This window comes from Danio rerio, chromosome 6, assembly GCF_049306965.1.
Source record: "Danio rerio strain Tuebingen ecotype United States chromosome 6, GRCz12tu, whole genome shotgun sequence".
Taxonomy (NCBI): Eukaryota; Metazoa; Chordata; class Actinopteri; order Cypriniformes; family Danionidae; genus Danio; species Danio rerio.
Window position 1 is genome coordinate 30,995,001 of NC_133181.1, and position 22,110 is coordinate 31,017,110.

The following is a 22,110-nucleotide window of genomic DNA, read 5'->3' on the forward strand; positions in this document are numbered from 1 at the left end:
CAAGGGAATTCGGCACCTCGGAAATGACTTCAGAAATTCCCGTAATTATATAGATCTGACTGGCTAATTATTTTACTTGTTATGTAAACTCTTTTAAAATAAAACTAAAATCCAAAGCACATTTGAGCAATGTTTGTATGCAGTTTGCCAACCCAGTGTTTTAAACAGACTATAAATGTGCTGAAATAGTGCTACTGGGTATTTAAATTAAACTGTCATGCTTTTACACAGACTTTTTATGTAAACTAAGCTAATTATAGATTGTACTGCTGCCATTTACATTGCACTGTCACTGTAAGCTGTAAGAGAAGTGTTTTTATTTCAAGTCGTTATTGGCAGCAGTTTTTTCCTTTTCTTTACATTTGATAGATGCCTTTGTTCAGATGAACGTAATTAGTTTGCATTTAATGAGATCATGCAATGATTGGGAATTAAACATATGACACTTTAATCATGCGTCAATCATGCTGCTTGCTTTATGTTTGAGTTATGCACAAGATATAATCAACATTTTGGAGAACGAAGGTTTGTTCCCATGACTTGAGGCATTAAAGAACCAATTTAGATTTCTAAATATGTCAGATCAATAACTTTAATTCTTTGAAGATTGTAAGTTGCGGCATGCAAAAAGCTTCAGTGTCATGTGTGTACGTGTTGTTACCTGCTTTGCATAATTCATTAAGTGATCTAGTGCTTAACGATGAAAATAGCAGGTGCAACGAAAAACTGTGCATTGAATAATTGCAGGGCAATTTCAGGGAACTAAACCATAACCTCGATGGTTTTGTACATGTCTGATGATTAAAATGATGAAAAATAGCATATTATTGCTTGTTTCCAAAACTTGAAATGTCACAAACCCAATTCAGGTTCTTGCAGCTGCTGCATAGTCCACGTGTGTAAAAATAATATATCTACACTGTGAAAAATTATATGATCAATTAGTCCTGACATCATACGTTTTTAGGTGATTTTAACTTATTAAACTTTAAACTTTAAGTTAATCATGTTCTAACTTAATTTTATAAGTTACTTAAACTGTTTTAAGTTAATTTGATTCAGCTTAAAAATGATGGCAACCAGGATTTTTTTGCAATGTAAATTTCACTTAAAAGATCGGGAAGTTCACCATGCAAATAGCATCCAACATTGTTGCCATGTTTGTTCTGTTACCCACTTTGCATAATTTATATAGTAAATCTAGCACTTAATAATGCAAAGAGCAGGTGCAAATATACAGTATATATTATATTTAAACACTTCATGCAGTTTCTGGGAATTGAGCCCTTGAACTTGATGTTGGTATTAATGTTTGCATTAAGTGCAAGCTATCATTTTTTTTCAAAATGAAGGGAAATATAGGTTGTTTTCAATCATGTGGTTCTGGTGACGTGCGAAATTCAAATGGAGGGCAGGAAGTAAAAAATTAAATGTGAGAAAGAGGAAAGGCCATATTTTCTGTGATTTATACCATATTTCAAAGGGGATGTAGATAGAAAATAAACACATATGTTGGGCATGATCTTTAAATCATGAAGAGGGTCGGGTTTTTCAATTCAATTCAATTCAGCTTTATTTGTATAGCGCTTTTACAATGTAGATTGTGTCAAAGCAGCTTCACATAAATGGTCATAGTAACTGGAACAGTGTGGTTCAGGTTTTAGTGTTTTAAGTTCAGTTTTCTACTAAACTAAAATATATTTGCCTGTCATCGAGGCGGTAGATACTGTATAAGCTATTACATTACAGGGAAAAATACAATAGTAAATACTATAGTGTTTGGAAGCATACTAAAAATAATTACTTAAATTAATTACTGTCGTAGTAATTATATTGTTGCTGTAGTATGACCCTACTGTAGTAACAAACAATAGGTTTCAGTTTTCTGTGCTGTAATTATGCATCATGATGCACCACAGTTTACATTAACGTTACAGTATTTATTACAGTTTAATAGTTTACCAGCATCATTTAACATTCATTTACAAAGAGTTGTACACATACTGTGTGGTTCAATTTATAATGTTTATTATAAAGTACTATAGTTCTTCCCCATGCGGATATCTTCCAGACATCACAAAATAACAGAATTAAGCATACAATGCTTTACATTATTAGTTATTTATTTTTGTAACAAGGTAAAAGTTCTCTACAATAATAATCGTCTAGTTTTGTCGCAAAGGCTGCATTTAGTTTTTCGTTCTGTCGATGAACTTACCATAAACAAACATTCACTGTTGTTGCGCATCTCGATGTTCATGTTACAGTTGTTTATTCTGCTAAAAACCCCAGTAAAGACTTGGAGTATTGCAAAACAATTTCATTGCAGCAGTTACATGGCAGGGTACATTATTTATAGTATATTCTCCTGGATTTAGTATAAATGTGGTGGTGTTTGTATCTTGATTTATTATTTTTTTTAATAAAACACGTTAACATATGTATACACATAGCTAGGCCTGTATATAATCTTTATTGGTGCTGTAAAATTAATTATTATAATAATAATTATAATACATTTTATTTGTAGTGCACTTTTCTTAAACTCAAAGCGCTACAAGGTAAAATACTAAAAATGCAAGGCAAGCAAAACAGCACAATAAAAATACACAATAAAACAATAAGAACTACAAGATAGAATAAAAAGTTAACAAATTGGTCATGCTAAGTTAAAAGCAATATTAAAAAGGGTGAGTCTTAATCATATTCAAAAAAGTTTGCACATATGGATGTATTGAAAAAAAAAAATTACATGCTGCCATTTTCTGTTTTTAATCCAGTTTCTTGAAATTTCCCGCCTTTTATGAGCAAACACTTTTGGAAGTTTATAAAAGCTGCTCGGCATTTCTTATTTTCGCTGATTTAAACAATTAGTAACAACATAAAACAGAAACATTTTGATGTTCTGATAGCAATTTCTAAGTAGAAGAACCACTTTCTGCCACTTCTGAATTTCACACGTCATCAATGACGTTATATGAAAACAACCTATTCACACTATGTGTTTTTAAAGACTTAAAACATTAAAGAGAATTTAGGTTCTTGTGTATGTTACCTTTTTGGTATGAGTTGTGATACTTACAACAAAGCTGGAGAATCAGGTATTGCACCATGTAAATAGCCTTCAGTATTATATGTGGTGTTACCTGCTTTGCATGATTCATTTAGTGAATCTGGTATATGGCAACACAAGCAGCAGTAGCATATAAACCACACTCTCAGGCTATGCATTCCTATTCTGGCAGTCTGTTAGACTTCAGTTCAAGTTTAAATAATTCTTAGTTCAGGACCAAATCTCCACTCAGATCCAAATGGGTGTAGTATGTAAGTGTTGTAATAGGTTGTGACAGGTAATCCAAACAGACCAAGACTCAGTCACTGATCCAGACCTACAGTATGAGCTTAGTGCTTCAAGCTATTTTGAGATCTCGTCTCTTCTCATCTCCTCTTCCTCCTCCTCTTCCTCTTAATAATAATGGTAATAGAGAAGAAAATGAGTCAAATTTTAAATTTATCTCAACTGTTATTTAAAAATGACTACTGATACCTTGAAATGAAGCCAAAGAGCTAGAATTTAAAAAGCGTACATAGAATTACTTGAGATGACACATGAATATTTATCAAAAAATAAATAAAAAGGTAAAATAATTAAAAAGATTAATAAAACAATGTGTATTTCCATATAGCATTACCTACTTTTATCTTGCTTAACATGGTGTAATATGGTTCAAGCTTCACACTTGAAGGGAAGGAAGAGGTGGGAACTGGCGTACGTTTTGACAATTCTAATAATAAAATAAACACTAAAATAAACAAGACGACTGCTGCACAAACATCTGCAACATAAATGTCCCACGTCTGGTTGTCTCTTGTCTTCCACTGCCTTCACTCCTCCTTTTATCCTACTAGAGCTCCTCTGTGAGACTCGATTCAATTTAATACAATTCATCTTTATTTCTGTAGCTCTCTTGCAATGTATATTTGGTCAACGCAACTTAACATAGATGAAAAAAGAATACAAAGCCATAACTATATTTCTAAAAATGGGTCATTCCAGCAAATCAGGTGAGAGAGTTGTGAAAGAATGCTGGTGTAGTCCTAGTTAAATTAAAACTAGATTCAGTTCAGGAAATAATATAAAATCATTGCTGAAGTTCAGTTTAATACCGATGTCACTGTTGAAGGCCAAATCACCAGTGCAGTTCAAGCAAGCCCCAACCAAGCAATAGCTATAGTACTAAGGAACCAAAAGTCCACCAATTGATGGAAGTGAACCAAACCTTGGTAGAAAACAGGCTCATCCAGGGCAACCAGTTCTCCTCTGGCAAAACATCTGCAGTCTGGATGTTGGACAGTTTAAAAATGATTAGCATCTGTCGTGAAGACTCAAGACCGGTCTGGTGCATAGGTGACACTTGTTAACCATTGGCCTCACTCCACTTTTAAACCCCATCGCTCCTCAAAGACCAGGGTCACCCTGAAGCTAGGCCTACTCCTAACCCTACATCACAGCGTCAGACCCTGCTTCTCTGACTCAATATCACAATGAATTTCTCCCTGCCACAAGGGCTCTCTGACAGCACCAACTGCATTCAAGTGTGAAGTTTGAACTGTTTGAAGGAAAAGAGGAGGCAGTAAAAACATTTTAACAGCTTTTGTTATGAACTAAACACAAAAAAATAAACATGCAGTGGCAGCCCTCTCTCGTCATCCACTTCCGTCGATCTTTCTTTTAGCTTTTCTGGAGCTCCTCCATGAGATTTGAGACCAGTGTGGCACACAGGTGACTCTCGCTCTGCTCCCATGGCTCTCAGCTCCATGCTACTTACTTGATATTCCCATTGCCCCTCACTGGTTCTTGACACCCAGAGAGGATGCACCTGCTCTAAAACTGACATCCTAACGACAGACTATGTTCGTCCAACATAATAACACCAAATATTACATCTCTGACAGTTAATTCCTCCTTCCTCTAATATTTCAGCATTTCTTTAACTTTGTTCAAACTTTAAGCTTGGAGGGTAGGAGGAAACTCGATCTAGTCGAAGTAACTTAATAAAAAAAAACATGCAAAATAAAGCCTCTCACCGAAGACAAACAAATGTCTTTAAATGTCACCAGCTTTGGTCCTTTCAGTCTTGCCCTATTCTCTATATTTGAATGCAATGATACAGATTGCTCATGGTTTATTTCTCATCATTTATTGTATACGATATTCATTCATTAATTTATTTATTTTTCTTCTGCTTATTCCCTCTATTTATCAGGGGTCAACACTGCGGAATGAACTGCCAACTTATCCAGCATATGTTTTTGCGCAGTAAATGCCCTTCCAGCCGCAAACCTTATAACAAGCAAAAACCCATACACTTTCAAATTCACACACATACACCATGGCCAATTTAGCTTATTCAGTTCACCTATACCGGAGCACCCGGAGGAAACCCACACCAACATGGGGAGAGCATGCAGACTCCACACAGAAATGCCAGCTGAACCAGCCGAGGCTTGAACTAGCAACCTTCTTGGTGTGAGACGACAGTGCTAACCACTGAGCAACCGTGTCACTTCTGTATATGATCAATAAAAATATGTTCAATAAAAAAGCACACTGTCAAGTATAAATAAAGAAAAAAATCTATCAACTAGCAAAAGCACAAATGAATACACTAGCAAAGATACTTAAATAAGTAAATAGTTACAGGTACAAAACTGACTAAAGTAATTTGATTAAACACTGAATACTGTATATACAGTAAAATTAATAATAATAATAATAATAATACATTTTATTTATATTGCGCTTTCTCAGACTCAAAACGCTAACAAGAGCATCAAAATACAGAACACGAAATAAACACAAAAATGGAAGAATGATAAGAATGATAAAAATACATATTAAAAGACAGACTCACAGGTTATAAGCAATAATAAAAAGATGAGTTTTAAGACGTTTCTTAAAACTGTCCAGGGAACTGACATTCCTGATGTTTGTGGGGAGAGCATTCCACAATTTAGGTGCACAATAAGAGAATGCCCTACCTCCCATGGTGCTAAGTTTGCAACGAGGCTGAAACAAGGTGAGATCCAAAGCAGAACGGAGATTGCAAGAGGAAGAGGAGGTAGATATCAGGTCACATATATACGCAGGAGCAGAATCATGAACTGCTTTAAAAGTTAAAACAAGGTTTTAAAATTGATACGTGACTTAACAGGCAAAAAAAATTGACTTTATAAATTAATCAAAGGATAAATATGGTTGAAATTACAACAGGTTTTCAATCAAGAGCAGAGAATGATTTCATTTTCTTGCATACAGTCACGATCACCAGCGATATAACCCTCATAGATCGCTGGAAAACATTCACTTTCATTCAGACTACAAATACACCACATATGAGGACTACAACTTTCAGCATGCACCTCACACACACACCAATTTCTGTTTGACACTGATTTCACATGACTCATCAATGACTAATATCCTGGACTGTTTAAACAACGCACGCACACACACACACACACACACACACACACACACACACACACACACACACACGAAGAGACATTGCTGATTCTTGTTTCTTGAAATCAATTCAGTGTTTATACTGCAATATACTGCACTGCAATAGTTAGCGGTTCATTCCGCTGTGGTGACCCCTGATAAATAAGGGATCAAGCCGAAGGAAAATGAATGAATAAATAAATAAATTTAGTGTAAATTTAAATCTTAAATAAAATGCAGTATCGTAGCTTATTTTACACTTAAGTAAAATTTCTTTCCAACGTGCACTTGTTGCTGGCTGACACCTTGTCTATGTTTGCTGCGTTCTGTGAAAATAAGTTATTTACAGCACAACAAACACTTTGTGGGTGAATTAAAATTATGGAAACATTTATTTAGTAAAGAATCTCACTAATTGGGTATCATTGAGGGCAGCTCTTTTCTGAATAGAGTGAAAAAACATGTGCTCTGACTATAACTAAAGCTGCAGCAGGGTTAAAGTAATGTTGCCCCTGGATTGTTCTTTTTCTCTTTAGCTTGTAATGAATCAGAAGTCTCACACATTCTGAAAAAGCAGTTTTGTGTTAAAATATAGGTGGAAACTAAATTTGGTTGTTAGCAATGTTAGCTAAAACTAAAGCATTTTATCTCATTTTTGTGTGTGGGTTTAGTGTGGTATGTACTATGTAGTAAAAGAATTAAATTTAAATACAGATAAAATAAATAACATATATACAATACAACTGAGGTCAGAATTATTACACCCCCTTGATTTTTTTATTTATTTTTTTAACAGGGCAAGGACATTTTCACAGTTGGTCTGATCATATTTTTTTTAATTTGCTTAATTTCGGCTAGAATAAAAGCAGTTTTACATTTTTTTAAAAACCATATTAAGATCAAAATTAGCTCCTATGGCCATTTTTTTTGATAGTCTACAGAAGAAACCATCATTCTACAATAACTTGCCTAATTATCCTAACATGCCTAATTAACCTAATTAACCTAGTTAACCCATTAAATATCACTTTAAGCTGTATAGAAATGTCTTGAAAAATATCTGGTAAGATATTATTTACTGTCATCATGGCAAAGATAAAACAAATCAGTTATTAGAGATGATTTATTAAAACTATTATGTCTAAAAATATGTTGAAAAAAACTCTCTGTTAAACAGAAATTGTGGAAAAAAATAGGGGCTAATAATTCAGGGGGGCAATTATTCTGACTTCTACTGTAGAGGACAAAAATATGCAAGCAATAACATTACTAAAACATTATGTAAATGCAAAATAAAAATGGACAATCTAAACTAAAATTATTAAAACAATCTTAATATAGTAATACAATCAATTAACTGATTGTAAAATATTTCCTGATTTAAACACTGAATACATTCACTATACGAAAGTTAAACATTTCCACATAATATGAAGTATTAAATCTTAAACAGTTTTTAACACTGATAATAATAAATGTTTCTAGGGCAACAATTCAGCCCTGTTACAGCCTCCTCACCTGTGTGTATCACTCCACCTAAAGCAAATGACAAGCAGAGGACTAGTCTCACTGTAGTCTGACAAATACTGTGGCGGCTGTACTATTTTAAACTTTCTAGGAAAAAAATGTAGTTGTTTAGACTTCAAGTGTGCATTTCTTTTATGAGTATATTTGAAAATGTTTCGTCGGCGCAATAGCTTAGTGGTTAGCATGCCGACATATGGTGCAGTAGCACGACAGGGCGTCCCGAATTCGAATACTGGCTTGAAGACATTTCCCAACCCTACGCCCCTCTCTCTCTTTCCAAGTTCCCTTCCTGCCTCATTACTGTCCTATCTAATAAAGGCAAAAAGGCCTAAAATAAATTTTAAAAAAAAAAAGAAAATGTTTCAAATATTTTCGGAGATGTGACTTCAAGTGTATCAGTGGCCACTTCATCTCTTTTTTCCCACCAAGAGCACTCCTCAGATAGATACATATTCTGGAGATTGAGGGATGTTTGTCTGCATATCAGTTAAATGTGAAATATTATTTGCTTTTGTATATCAAAGGCAATATTTGGTCACAGTCATCTGTTGTTGATTTGTTTGACTGGGATGTTAAGCTTTATATCTATAATATTCTACATGACACTTTGGAGTTCTGTACATTTTTGTTTAATATTAATATTTCTATGACTATTTAAAACAAAGGTACTCATTTTAAAAGCACAATTTATGTCTTGGTCATTGTGGGTACTCGCTCACAAAGAACAACGAAAATAACTACAAAAATAAAGACACACGAAGGACCGTTATTTATGTAGCGTCATGTATAGATGAGGGGCAAAACAAAAGAAGCCACAGAGGACAAGAAGAGAGATCAGTGTCCTTCAGCCGTGAGGGGAGAAGGTTGCTGTGCCTCCTTTGATGAGGAGTGAAAGCGCTGTCAAAATCTGCCCCTCATACCTTTTTTGTCACATGGCTGCCATTCCTCAAATGCCTTTGATAATTTCGTTCTTTGCTCCCTCTCTGACTTAAAGGACAGGAATCAGTGATTGCAGATGTATTGCTCATCCAAGACTTAGACTTTAGAGTTGGTTGTTATATATACAGTTTTTGTTTAAAAACTGATGGGAAGACATTCTGTTTACTTTACACTGTGTTGTATTAGAAACCATTGGCATAATAATTTATATAATATAATTTATATAATAACCAATTGTATTGGTTGGTTTACCCTAAAAAAAAGTTATACTGTATATATTTGATATACTAATTTTGAGAGTTTCACATGCTTATGATTGACCACATCTGATCCTGCATTAGCAATGCAGGATTCACCAATCAGATGATTCCTAACCTACTAAAAATAAGCGATAACACTTTATTTTGACTGTCCATTTGAGTATTAGTAGACTGTCTGCTTTATATCTGTTAATGCTGCTGCCCTAAAATACATTTCTGTGTGCAGTTAACATATTCTCCTTGTGCTCGGGCTGGTTTCTCCAGGGTTTCCTGGTTTCCTTCCACAGTCCAAAGGCATGCAGCATAGATGAATTGACCAAACCAAATTGGCACTATTGATGAGCTCTTGAAATTAGCCATAATTAAGCAAGGGAGTTCTCGAGACCTACCTACGCTTTAACTCCCCTCTCACCTTACAAATGGGAGGGAGCCCCGGGCTCGAGGACCTTATGAGCTCAGGGCTCTTTTCTGCGACAGCATGCAAAACACGCTTTATAATCAATCATCATCTAAGTGTAAACTCTTGAAATTGTGTTATTAATTACTTACCCTCATGGTGGTTTAATCCCCTGAGATCTTCTTTCATTTTTAAATAGTAAATTTTTATATTTAACATGGAATCAGAGAGCTCCCTCATCCTCCTTAGACAGCAATGGTCTAGTGAAGTTCACAGGTCAGAAAAGGAACCAAAAACATTGTTAAAACATTCAATGTGACTTTAGTGGTTCAACTGATGACAAAATGACTTTGTTGCCAACTACAGTAATTGACCCTAATGCCTGCTAACTTTTATCGGAATATTTGTAGAGTTCTAAGAAAACTGACAGGTTTGAATTTGTCAAATAAGTTTATTAAATATTATAAATGGGTGTTTTAGAATGCAAAAATACATTCATTCATTCATTCATTTTCCATATGCTTAGTCTCTTATTTATCAGGGGTTGCCACAGTGGGATGAACCACCAACTTATCCATTATGTGTTTTACACAGCGGGTGCCATTCCACCCACAATCCAATACTGGGAATGCAAAAATACAGCACATTAAAAAATTAGACAGTTGAGGTTTAATGGTCAATCATACTCTGACCACTGCTGACAAACCTATTAATGTAAAGATAAATCTCAAATGAAAAGATAAAATTTAAATGTAGGGAAAATAATACTAATTTTGGACAGGGTGTATTAAATGCAAGTTTAATTATGTTTATTTACATGTCAAGTTTTCACTGACTAATATTTGACTACAATTCTGTGACTTTTAGTTTTCTAAAACTAAAATTAAGACTAAAATAAAGTGATTCAAAAGACTAAAACTAAACAACATTTTAGTCAAAAGACTAAAATTAAATCAAAATTGAACCCTGCTCTGCTTGACACATGAATCAAGCGAGACTCAATATTTAGATTAAGTGAGGTGGGATATGTGAAGGCAAGGCAGTGGCGCAGTAGTTAGTGCTGACGCCTCACAGCAAGAAGGTCGCTTGTTCGAACCTCGGCTCTGTTGGCGTTTTTGTGTGGAGTTTGCATGTTCTCCCTGCCTTCGCGTGGGTTTCCTTCGGGTGCTCCGGTTTCCCCCACAGTCCAAAGACATGCGGTACAGGTGAATTAGGCTAAATTGTCGGTAGTGTATGAGTGTGTGTGTGTGCGTGTGAATGTTTCCCAGAGATGGGTTGCAGCTGGAAGGCCATCCGCTGCATCAAAACTTGCTGGATAAGTTGGCGGTTCATTCCTCTGTGGCGACCCCGGATTAATAAAAGGTCTAAACCGACAAGAAAATGAATGAATGAGGTGGGATATGTATTTATGGATGTGCTGCGCTCCCTGAGTGTAAACATCTTAAAAAAGAAACCTGCAACCAGAGTGTGAGCAAAACTTTGCGAGAGTGAGGCTTTGTTATTGTCAGTTTGGGAGACAGTGAAACTTTTAAGTAGAGTAAAAACAGATAAAGCGGACAGCCAAAGAGAGGGAGTGATAGTGAGAGAGACCTGAAGGGTGATTCAATTAATACGAGATGAGCTGTCTCACCAACAAAGCGTTAGTTGTTGTTTGTTTATTTTTTCACTTCACTAAGATTTTTTCCTAAAGACTTTCTCCCAGACAATTGTGTCTTATTGTTACAGTAGTTCACTTTCAGCCAATTGTCTGAGGCCACGATTAATTTTAATGAACACGTAAAGACAAAGCACAAAGACAAAATAAAGATCAGCAGTTGCTGTGATGCTTAAGGTGTTGTGTAATGCCAGCCCACAGCAGATGTTGTGCCATATTTGAGCATTAAATTGCCTTTCTTTGTCTATAATATTTAGTTTTTTTTTTCTTCTCCATTTTAGCATGCATGTTCAAATGTGATTAAGTGGGTTAGCTGATTTAGAGCAACCTCTCTCAAATAGACCTAATTTCATTACAGGTTACTGTGTCTGTGTGTTTCAGATAAAAGGACCTGAGAAAACTCTAGAAGAGAGACGCTCCAGTCTGGATGCTGAGATTGATTCGCTGACCAGTATCCTGGCTGACCTAGAGAGCAGTTCACCTTATAAACCGCGCACACAGCAGGTATGGTCATTACAAACACATATGCAACCACGCTACCTGAGCACATCTGATGGAAACACATATTAAAGACATTCTGAAATCCTCACAGGCTTCACAATTGTTGCAGTTTACACAACCATTACAAAAAAATACTGCAGTTTTTTTAAGAATACTGCAATGTTTTTAAAGGAATACTGTAGATTTAGTCAACTTCAGAAAAGTTCAAAGTTTTTTTGGACAGTATTACTGCAATAAAACTGAAAGTACTACAATACAACAAACTGCAGTACATCTGCTGCAATACAACTGAAGTACTCCTACAGTACAAATGCAGTACAACTACTGCAAAACAACTGAATTACTACTACAGTACAACAGCGACGACATGGGGCCCCTTGATCACGCGGGGCCTCCGCTCTGCCACTGCACTTATCAAAAGTATAACTACAGAAATTTATCAATACTGCAATTCTGTGCATAATAAAACTAAAGCGCACTTTTAATTCTGATGTACCTAAGTACTGTAAATTATATAACATATCACTGTATTGTCCCCCTCAGTTTATTTAATTCTACTTCAGTTGTACTGCAGATTGTACTGCTGTTGAGCTTATATACTGTATATACTTGCAATTTTGAATATACTGCAATTTTGAAGTGCCATTGAATATACAGTATCACAGTTATCCCTGTATATAGGCTACTGCTGTTGTACTGTTCAGTTCACTGTAGTTATCTTTTATTATTATTGCAAATAAACTCTTAAAATTCTAATTAGAAAATTACTTGAATCCAAAAAATATCCCTGAAAAAAGTACAACATATTCTTGGAAGATGTTGAAGAACAAATCCCTTGGAACACAAGTGCAGTGCAGTTCTTACCACACTATTGGTATATACAGTGGCACAAATGCGGTAAAGAGGGAGTTAACTTGTTTTTACCCCTGTTTACTGCAACTTATGCTGCTGCTCAGGGCCGGAGTCGGACTCCTTTTCAGCCGTGGAGTTTCAAGACTGACCATATTAAAATAACGTCATTTTCAATTGACGTACTTCACAGTACTTCACAGTGAAGATTTATTTAAACAGTTAACACAATGTAATGTTTAACAGTATCAGAATCTATTTCCTGTAAGAGTTAGTGCTCATTAATATCCAAACCTTGAAATAAAATATCTAATAAATACAAATATGAATTAAGCTACATGTATAAAATAAAGATTAAAATCAAATGTATTGAATTTTCTATTGACGCTATCATGTCCTTTTTAAGGAAACAGCTGCTTTATAACTTCATTTAATTTTTTCATTAAATTTTTTTAATTTAAGAACATTAAAGGGTAGCTAAATCTCCAACACTATTCTTTAAAACATCACAATGTCCTTTTTTGCAATATCTGAATAGGAGCTTATTTGTTTGGATTTAATAACTAATGTTATATGATGCATTTCAGTTTTGAATATATTTGTTTTGAATTATTTGCATTTAAGAACTTAATATTCGTATGTGTTGTTCAGATGGATATTCTGTGCAATTTGCATTGAGGATAATAATAAAAAAAGATTGAGGATATGTTCAAATAAATAAATGAATGAAAAAAGTGTGACTACTCAGAGTGCAGGCAGCTATAGGGACACCGGCCCACCGGGAATACTCCCGGCCATCCCGATTACCCAATCCTGGCCTGCTGCTGTTGATCTTTATTGTACTGTATTTGAACTGTGTTTATACTTCATGTCATTGCAGTTTTGCAATTGTACTGCAATTATACATCTATATACTGCTGTTGTAGTGCAGTTGTACTACAGTTTTACTTCAGTTTACTGCAGTTTTTTTTTTTTTTTTTGTGAGGGAACTGCCCTGTAAACATAAAGTTTTATTGAGTTGCAAAGCAAACATTTTCAATATTTCGAGTCAAATGCTTCAGTCAAAACATTTGTGGCCAGGTGCTTTTGGAAAATGTCCAACTATTGGGGCTTGAAAGCACTTTGGGAGGAGCAGTGGTTCGGTAGACCCCTGATGGGCACTTTTTTTGTTCAAGCATTGTTTTTTTAAATCATTGTTGTAGTCAGAAAAAAAAACACTTGGAAACAATTTACATTGATTGGAAAATAACAATCTACATTGCTATTCATTCATTGCACAAATAGAATGTTACAATCTGTGACATTTGTGCTGCACATCCTGAAATGGGATGGGATGGCCTGGTAATGTGAGTTGGACACAAGTAATCTGCTTGCAATCAGACATTGCCCAATCCAGTTCAACAGTGGGTGGATGTAAATACAAACTTAGAAATCATTGTTTCTTTTTAAGATTTGTAACAACCAAAATTCACTGTGAATATGCATACTTGGTTTGAATACTATACAGTAGATTTTTGCAAAGGCACTGCGTGCTTGAATAAATATTTGGAAAACAATTCATACTGTAGTGTCATCTATAATTCTGTGGCAGTTGCAGACTTGTGTCTGTGAAAAAGAACTCAAACTGTATTATTTATTTTTATCTCTAGCTTATTTATTAGCCTTTATTTGACTCCAACACTGAATCAGTTTGGACGTGGAGGCCTGTGACAAAAAGGAAGAAAACAAAGCACGCTGTGAACCTGTTATCACTCGAAAAAGATTAACCAATTTAGGTTGCAAATCGAGACAGATGAAAAGCAAATGAAAACGTGTAAGTGTTCCAGTCATTTCTCATTTTTGGAAAGTGTTATAGTCTAAATTTATAATGACCCATATCATTAATAGATATCAAATGAAGTTAAGAGCAGACACTCAAGTTGAGCCCTAGGGCACTTTACTAAATAGTTCAACACACAATGAATGTAGGCCAGTGCATTCGGAGTCAATGCTGTCGCATTTGGAGCAACCACAAGTCCCTCCTGTTGGCAAACAGCAGCGCAGATAGAGCTTGCCTTATTACATGGCCAAAGCTTAATAATGAAGAGTGCTGTCTCTGAACTAGAAACACCCCTGCTTTTTGGCAAGCCCTCTCCATTCCTCTTTTCTTCTCTGGGGTCAGCCTATTCCATTTGCTGATCTCTGGAGTCCTCGACAGCCACTCTTTTAAAATTGTTATTGAGCATCAAGTCTACACAAACAAAACTCTGTAAAAATTATACTACAGCACTTTTAAGCTGAAATCAACGTCTTTAGTAACAATACGGTATGTTGATTGGAAATGTGTGATAGTGTGTTTGTCATGAAACCTGTATTTATTCATGTACATTTGCATTCAATCATTTAACAGACACTTATATCCAAAACGACTTACAAATGAGGACAATAGAACAAATGAACAGCTACTGTATTTCCAATTACACAGTTCAACTCAATTCATCTTTATTTTTTATAGTGCTTTTTACAATGTAGATTGTGTCAAAGCAGCTAAACATAGGTCAGGGGTACCAAAACTTTTCCTTATGAAGGGCCAAAATCAAACTTGATTGAGGGCAGTGTGCTGAAGATATCTACAGACATATACAAAAATGTATTACAAAATTGCCATGGATAATTTCCCATATTTATTTCTAATATAATTAGACAACATTACTATAAGCCGTATTAACTAATGCATAATATATTATTTTATATTTTATAATCACCATATTATAATGAAAACATAATTAATATTTATAACACAATAGAGTTTAAGGCTGAATACACTACGTCACCTTAGAATTATGAGGTATATATAGAATAGAATTATAATTATTATTTTGACATTTTTGTCAAAATTGAGTTATTGACATATTCTTATTAAATGACAACTTATTTACATTATGGGATTTTTTTTATATACGTTGTTTACATTTTAAAAGACTTTTATTTAAAAAACAAATGTTACACACATACTGTTTGCTATGGAATGCAAAATCTTTGAAGCTCAATATCTCAAAATCATTCAGAATGCAGATAGAACCTTATAATTCCAAGGTGATGACTATCCAACCTGCCTTTGCCTTGATTTGCTTACTGAGGACTTTTAAATTGTGGTCTATATGTTGAGCAACAGTATGTTCATTCAAAAAAAAAAAAAAAAAAAAACTGATTAATTTACAACATTTAATTAAAACATTAGCTTTTTTTGTAGCTTAACAATGAAATAAGCCAGTGAAAGGTTACATTAAATTAGAAATGACAATGTGTAAAAAAGGTATTACCCCAACCCTTCCCGAAAAATTTCTCAGATGGGATGGTGGGCCAAACCAAAGGATACCATGGGCCAACTTTGGCCTCCGGGCTCTAGTTTGGGCATCTCTGACATAGATGAAGTTCTAGTACATTGAACTGCTTCAGTCCAGTTTTCACAGTTGAGGTTCAGTTTAGTTCAGTTCAGTGCAATGTAATGTAAATGTCACTGCTGAAAGTCGAAACACTGAAGTACAACTCTGCGCAGCTCCACTAGTCCTAAACTAAGCAAGCCAGTGGCAAGACATGTGCTATATGAAAAATAAAATGACATAAAGCTTTTAATTGAAAAGTCATAATTTGAAAGCTCAATATATAAGCTTTCCTTTGATGTTCAGTTTGTTAAGATTAGGCAATATTTGGTTGAGAAACAACGATTAGAATATCTGAATATTAAGGAAAAAAATCCTTTAAATATGTCTAAATTAAGTTTTTGCCAATGCATACAGTATTACTAATCAAATGTTGAGTTTCGATATATTTAGAGAAGGAAATTTACAAAATCTCTTTATGGAACATGAGCTTTCCTTAAAATGTGAATGATTATTGCCATAAAATAAAAATAGATCATTTTAATTACATTGTATTTTTGGCCTTTCCCACAAGTATATCCATGCAACATAAAAAAAAAAACTTCTTAACACCAATTGCTTAGTAAAATAAGATACCATCCATAGAGAGCAGTGTATAATAGAGAACCAGAAAAACATATAAAGTGTTCTCATTAAACATCTCTCGCTGCAACATTGTGGATTAGTTGTAGCGGGTTAATCTTACTGACTGGTAGGCCTGCCAAGAGTGCATTATAGTATTCCAGTCTGGACAGATCAAGGGCCTGAACAAGAAGTTGTGTAGCATTCTCTGTTAGAAATAACCTGATCTTCATAATGTTGTAAAGAACAAATTTGCAGGAGCAGCAGTCCTTGCAGTGTGGTCTGTGGAGTTCAGCAGAAACCACAAGCAGCAAATTTCTGGTTACTTTCCAGGAATGTACTTTTCAGCATTCATGGTTTTACTGAGAATGCCTTTTTGACTTGTCAAAGCTCTGTTTTACAGTTTTGAATGCAAAAAAAATCAAATATACAAATATGAACTGACAGACAGAAGGACAGAATGGATTGATCGATTGGTTGATTTGGTCAGCATAGATACATTTGTTTATACCATCCAGGACAACGACCAATTAAAATGAATGCACACAGACCCTGTGACACGTCATGCTCCTTCGTCTTTTTACTTGATTTAATATTGATAATTTGCTGTGCAACCATTTGCATGTCTGATAAGTTTTATACACGTCCTAATAAACATCTGTAATGTTACAGGTTCCTGGCATTTGGGTAGACTCTAAGCAGTAGTCTTAGCAATATATGAAAAAGACAAGATTTAGTTGAATGCTTTAATAGTCCTCTTTGTTGTCTTTTGTTACACACACATTTGTGTTTTAGAGTCAGTAAGACACTTTGAATCACAAAGGATTAATAAACCTTGGATATAATAATACACAATGTATAGATACTTAAATCACATCACAATAAAAAATAAATAAATAAACAAATAACAACATGAAATATAGAAGTGCTTTACACAAACTGGCTGAATTTGCATTAGTGTGTCAGGAAGACTACTCCGTTAAGATAGGTAATACACACATAACTTAGTTGTTCACTTACATGAATAAAGTTTTATTCTCAATAAAATAACCAGTTAAAACTAACTGTTTTTCTTATACTTCTTCAATGTACTTTAAAGTACTTGAATTTCATATAGATTCAAGGCCTGGAAAGTACTTAAACACAGGTCCTTGAAAGTGCTTGAAATTTTAAATGAAATGTATGAATGCTTTTATTTTAGCAAATGTACTCAAAAACAAATATGGCAAAATCTTAAATAAATTTTATTTGTACAACAACACTGACAAATTATGCACATTTTATTAATATTTCAGAAACTGCATTTGAATAAAACCAGTATTGAGTTCAACAAGTTTTATTTCAGTTCTTTAAACATGACTTATTTTAAGCGGTCAAATTTTTTTTAATTTACTCTGACTTTTTTAATATAAATATTAAGTATTAGTGAAAGGTTAAGTATAGTAAGGACTTCCATGGCACAGTATGCTGGGGTATGCTTACAAAGGTGCTTGATTTAAAATTATTGATTCTTTAAAAAGTCCTTGAAAGTCCTTGAATCTGTCATTCATTAAAATGTAGGAATCCTGTATAAGGCAAAACATGGATCATGCCTTTGTTTATTAAGTTTAGACAGTTTCAGGTTATGTTTTTGTGTTGGTAATTTCCAACATTGTCACACACACAAATTTGTTTGGTGATGATCATGCTAGAAGTACTGATGCAAACTTAATCCCCTAATTGTGCCTTTACTGTATTTTCAATTATAAAGATGTTCAGATGGCTTATATTGTGGATAATTATTTTAATTTAATTACAATTTTATTTTATTTTAATCAACTTGCAATTTTCAATCCAATCCTGGGTTAGCGCTATTAATTTGGAGACAATAACCAAGTCAATGGAAGGATTGATAGAATAAAAATTCAAAGCTGTAAAAGTACTGTACATTTCACATCCATAAACAAAGTGATCATAAAATGCACACAGATTAGTCATGTCATCGCTAATGCTGAACTCTGATGATGTGCTTTGCAGAAGAACCAAACATATTGCATATTGCCTACTTAAAGCTTTTCAAAGAAATCTGACATGTGTGGATTGTTTCAGTTGATCTGTTGCCTGTGGCAATTTTACTTAAAAGAGTCACTCATTTTGCCATTCCCTACTTCTGTGAGTATGACACTTCCTCAGTCCTCATGGCCTCATTGGATAGCAGTGGCCCTGTTGAGCTATTGTTATGTTAAGCCATCATGAATACTTGGCATTTGGAAATCCTGCTCATTTGATGGTTGCCAGGGTTTATTGAGGTTTACCCACAGTTATCAAAGAAAGAGACTCTGTTAATGTGAGATGCAGACATGTTTGCTAGGACACACAGTCGTGATGGAGGAAAACTGTAGAAATTCCTAAGGGATCAGAGTGATGAGGGGTCAAGAGGTCGCGTATCAGTGTCTGAGCCAAAAGCTCTGTTTTTATTCAGAGCAAAACAGGCTTTGACCTCACAGAGGCCAATGGTACAGTATGCTGAGAAAACATTAATGTTGCTCTCAGCAAAGCGAGGCCGGTTTGGCAACAAGTACCACACACACACAAACACACACATACACACTGCGCGATATGCACACTTGCATTTAAAGCACACAAGCCTCAACACACACTGACAGGCACACATTTTTAAAGGTCATGCACCTGCACACTTTTGAAGTGGCAGGTAAGTTTTTCCTAAATAAAATATAGCCTAAGTGCAGATCTTTGTAGAAGTACTTTGTGAGAGCTACAAGTAACAGAAAGGAGTCTGAAAGCTTTTGTCAGTAGACCTGAAAAATTTATACAGGCAGCGAAAACACAGTGTTAGAGAGAAAACAGCCTGAGTAGTTTCTGGTATCAGGGTTAAATCTCAGGATCAGCCTTAGCTGCTGCGATATCTGCCTGCTCATTTGGACATTTGTGACAGGGTTTGTCCATGTGGAAGATATGAATATGATGTCTTCCCACACTTTTTCTATGACATGACAAATGGTGGCAAATCTAATATTTTAGTGTGGAAATGTTCTAATTCTGTGGAGCATGAGGTGCCATAAATGTTTGGCTTTTTTTGATGTGCTTTATTTAAATGTATAAACATTTCTGATAACATATAAATTTTTAATTAATAATAAATACTGTAAATAAAAAACTACTTTCATGTATAGTATATATTTATATCGGAAAAAAATTGGGGATGGGGTGGTAGAGGGGTTGTGGGGGGCGTAACTAATGTTGAAAATGAATGCTAAAATATTTAATAAATATTTATTAACACATTATAGAACAATATCTGACAAAAGTCTTGTTGCCTATCCAAGTTTTAGGAACAACCAAAAATAACTTGACTTCTAGTTGATCAATTAGTATCATAAGTGGCTTATATGAAAGGAAAAGGACATTACACTTATTTTACCTAAATAAAATATGATCATGACTAGATTTTTAATTATTTAATTAGGTTTATTTTGCTTAGACAGAAGTCGTGTCACTTAACAGAAATAATGAACAGTTTAGAATATAAAGTCATTGCTGCAGAGAAAAAAGAAATTGATATTGTGTTTGTCTCCCATGAGCTTGGACGACTGCATGCATACATCTCTGCAATGACTCAAATAGCTTATTAATAAACACATCTGGAATGGCAACGAAAGCATTCTTGCAGGACTCCCAGAGTTCATTAAGATTCTTTGGATTCATCGTCAATGCCTCCTTCATCTAACCCCAGACATGCTCAATAATGTTAATATCTGGTGAGTGGGCTGCCCAATCCAGTAGCACCCTGACCTTCTTTGCTTTTAGGAACTTTGATGTGGATTCTGAAGTATAAGAAGGAGCGTATCCTGCTGAAGAATTTGCCCTCTTTTGTGGTTAGTAATGTAATGGGCAGCACAAATGTCTTGGTACATCAGGCTGTTAATGTTGCGGTGCACTCTTCAGATCTCTATCACGCCCCCATACTGAATGTAATTCCAAATCATGATTTTTTCTTCTACAAACTTGACTGATTTCTGTGAGAATCTTGGGTCCATGGTTATTATTTGTTGTCATGTAGTGTACGTTAATCTATTTACTAACAACATTACATTATTTCAGTATTTATTCATCTTTGTGCATTATTTTAATGAATTATATAGAATTCTTGCTAACTCTCAGTGCAACGGTTATTATTAGCTTTAAATTTTAATAATGCGTTAGTAAATATTAACCTGATGATTATTTATTGATGATCAATAAATGTACAGGTATTGTTCATTTTTAGTTCATGTTAGTAAATACAACTAATACAAGCTTATTGTAAAGTGTGACCAAATATTTGAAGTGTAAATTAAAACATACATAAATCTTTATATACTTATATACTTTATTTACTTTATAATCTTATATACACATGATTACAATAATGTATTGATTAAAAATATTAAAGTGAATAATCTGATAAGTAAATAATTAAATAAATAAGATATATTTTATATTTAGTCTGATTTATAATTGTTTGCACAAATTGTATCTTTACAGGAAAAATATAGATGCCTTTCACATTTGACAATAGGAGCAGTTCTCACAAGGATAATCATATTGCAGGATCTGTAATTTGATGGTGTGTTAATTGTTTTGACTGCTGACCTCAATAAATATGCATTGATAAATAAATGAATATAAATTATTTTTGGTTTGTTGCAAACGTACCCTGTTCTTAAGTTGTGAAATTTGCTTTAACCCTGACACACACACACAAACACACATTGCTTCTGGCTGATTAACTAGATTTGACCTTTTTTCTCCACCGAGCATGTCTGCCAGGCCTTTATTTTCCTCTCTGTTTATCTTATATGAATTATTTGTTGGATTGACTCTGGTTTTATAGCTGAGGCCAGTGGCACAGCAGCTCTGTCTGTAATCTTCCACTTGTACAAGCAGAGAGTTACAGCGTCCTTAGTTCACAGTGCTCCCAAATCACAGAGCCTTCTCTCAAAAATCAATAGAAGCGCTCTTCCCTTCCTTCCTGCTTTGAGCTTCAAGGAAAGGGACTTTCTCCCCATGTGCATTGAAACTTGAAGCCAAGGGACCTGCTTTGGTCTTAAACGACTCTGTGTGTATGAAGTGGCAGCTAAATTTGTTTTGCTGCTTTGACTCAACCTGATGCTTTCCAACCTATCAAAGCCGCTCTCCTTGCTTTAGCTGGAGCTCTGTGGGTGTAACAAGATGTAATGAAATGGGTCATTATATAAACCCCCATCTGCTTCCATCATTCATTTCTTCAGCCAAACCCATGTCCCTGTAAACAAACTCGCACACTCAAACACACAGAGTAGGATGCATCCAAGAGACTTGTCTGAGTTCTGTCATTTTTTACCTTTGCACTCACAACGTTGAATGTGAAGTTTATTATTATTTTTTTTATTATAATTTTTTTCTGGGAATTGTCTGGCACATTATATCACAGAATAACATAACAAATACCATAACAAAGAAATAAAATATTGTAA

At 34.6% G+C, this 22,110-nt stretch overlaps 1 protein-coding gene across 22 annotated transcripts in view; it reads left to right on the forward strand.

Annotated features, from left to right (window-relative positions):
- Positions 1-22,110, forward strand: part of lpp (LIM domain containing preferred translocation partner in lipoma) — a 497,264-nt gene that overhangs the window by 297,649 nt on the left and 177,505 nt on the right. For all 22 annotated transcript variants that reach the window (XR_012407423.1, XR_012407424.1, XR_012407422.1 and 19 more), the window contains 1 exon segment: positions 11,664-11,786. Coding sequence is in view for 19 of the 22 variants with exons in the window: in XM_073953329.1 (XP_073809430.1) it covers positions 11,664-11,786 (123 nt within the window). In the remaining 3 variants the exon portion in view is untranslated.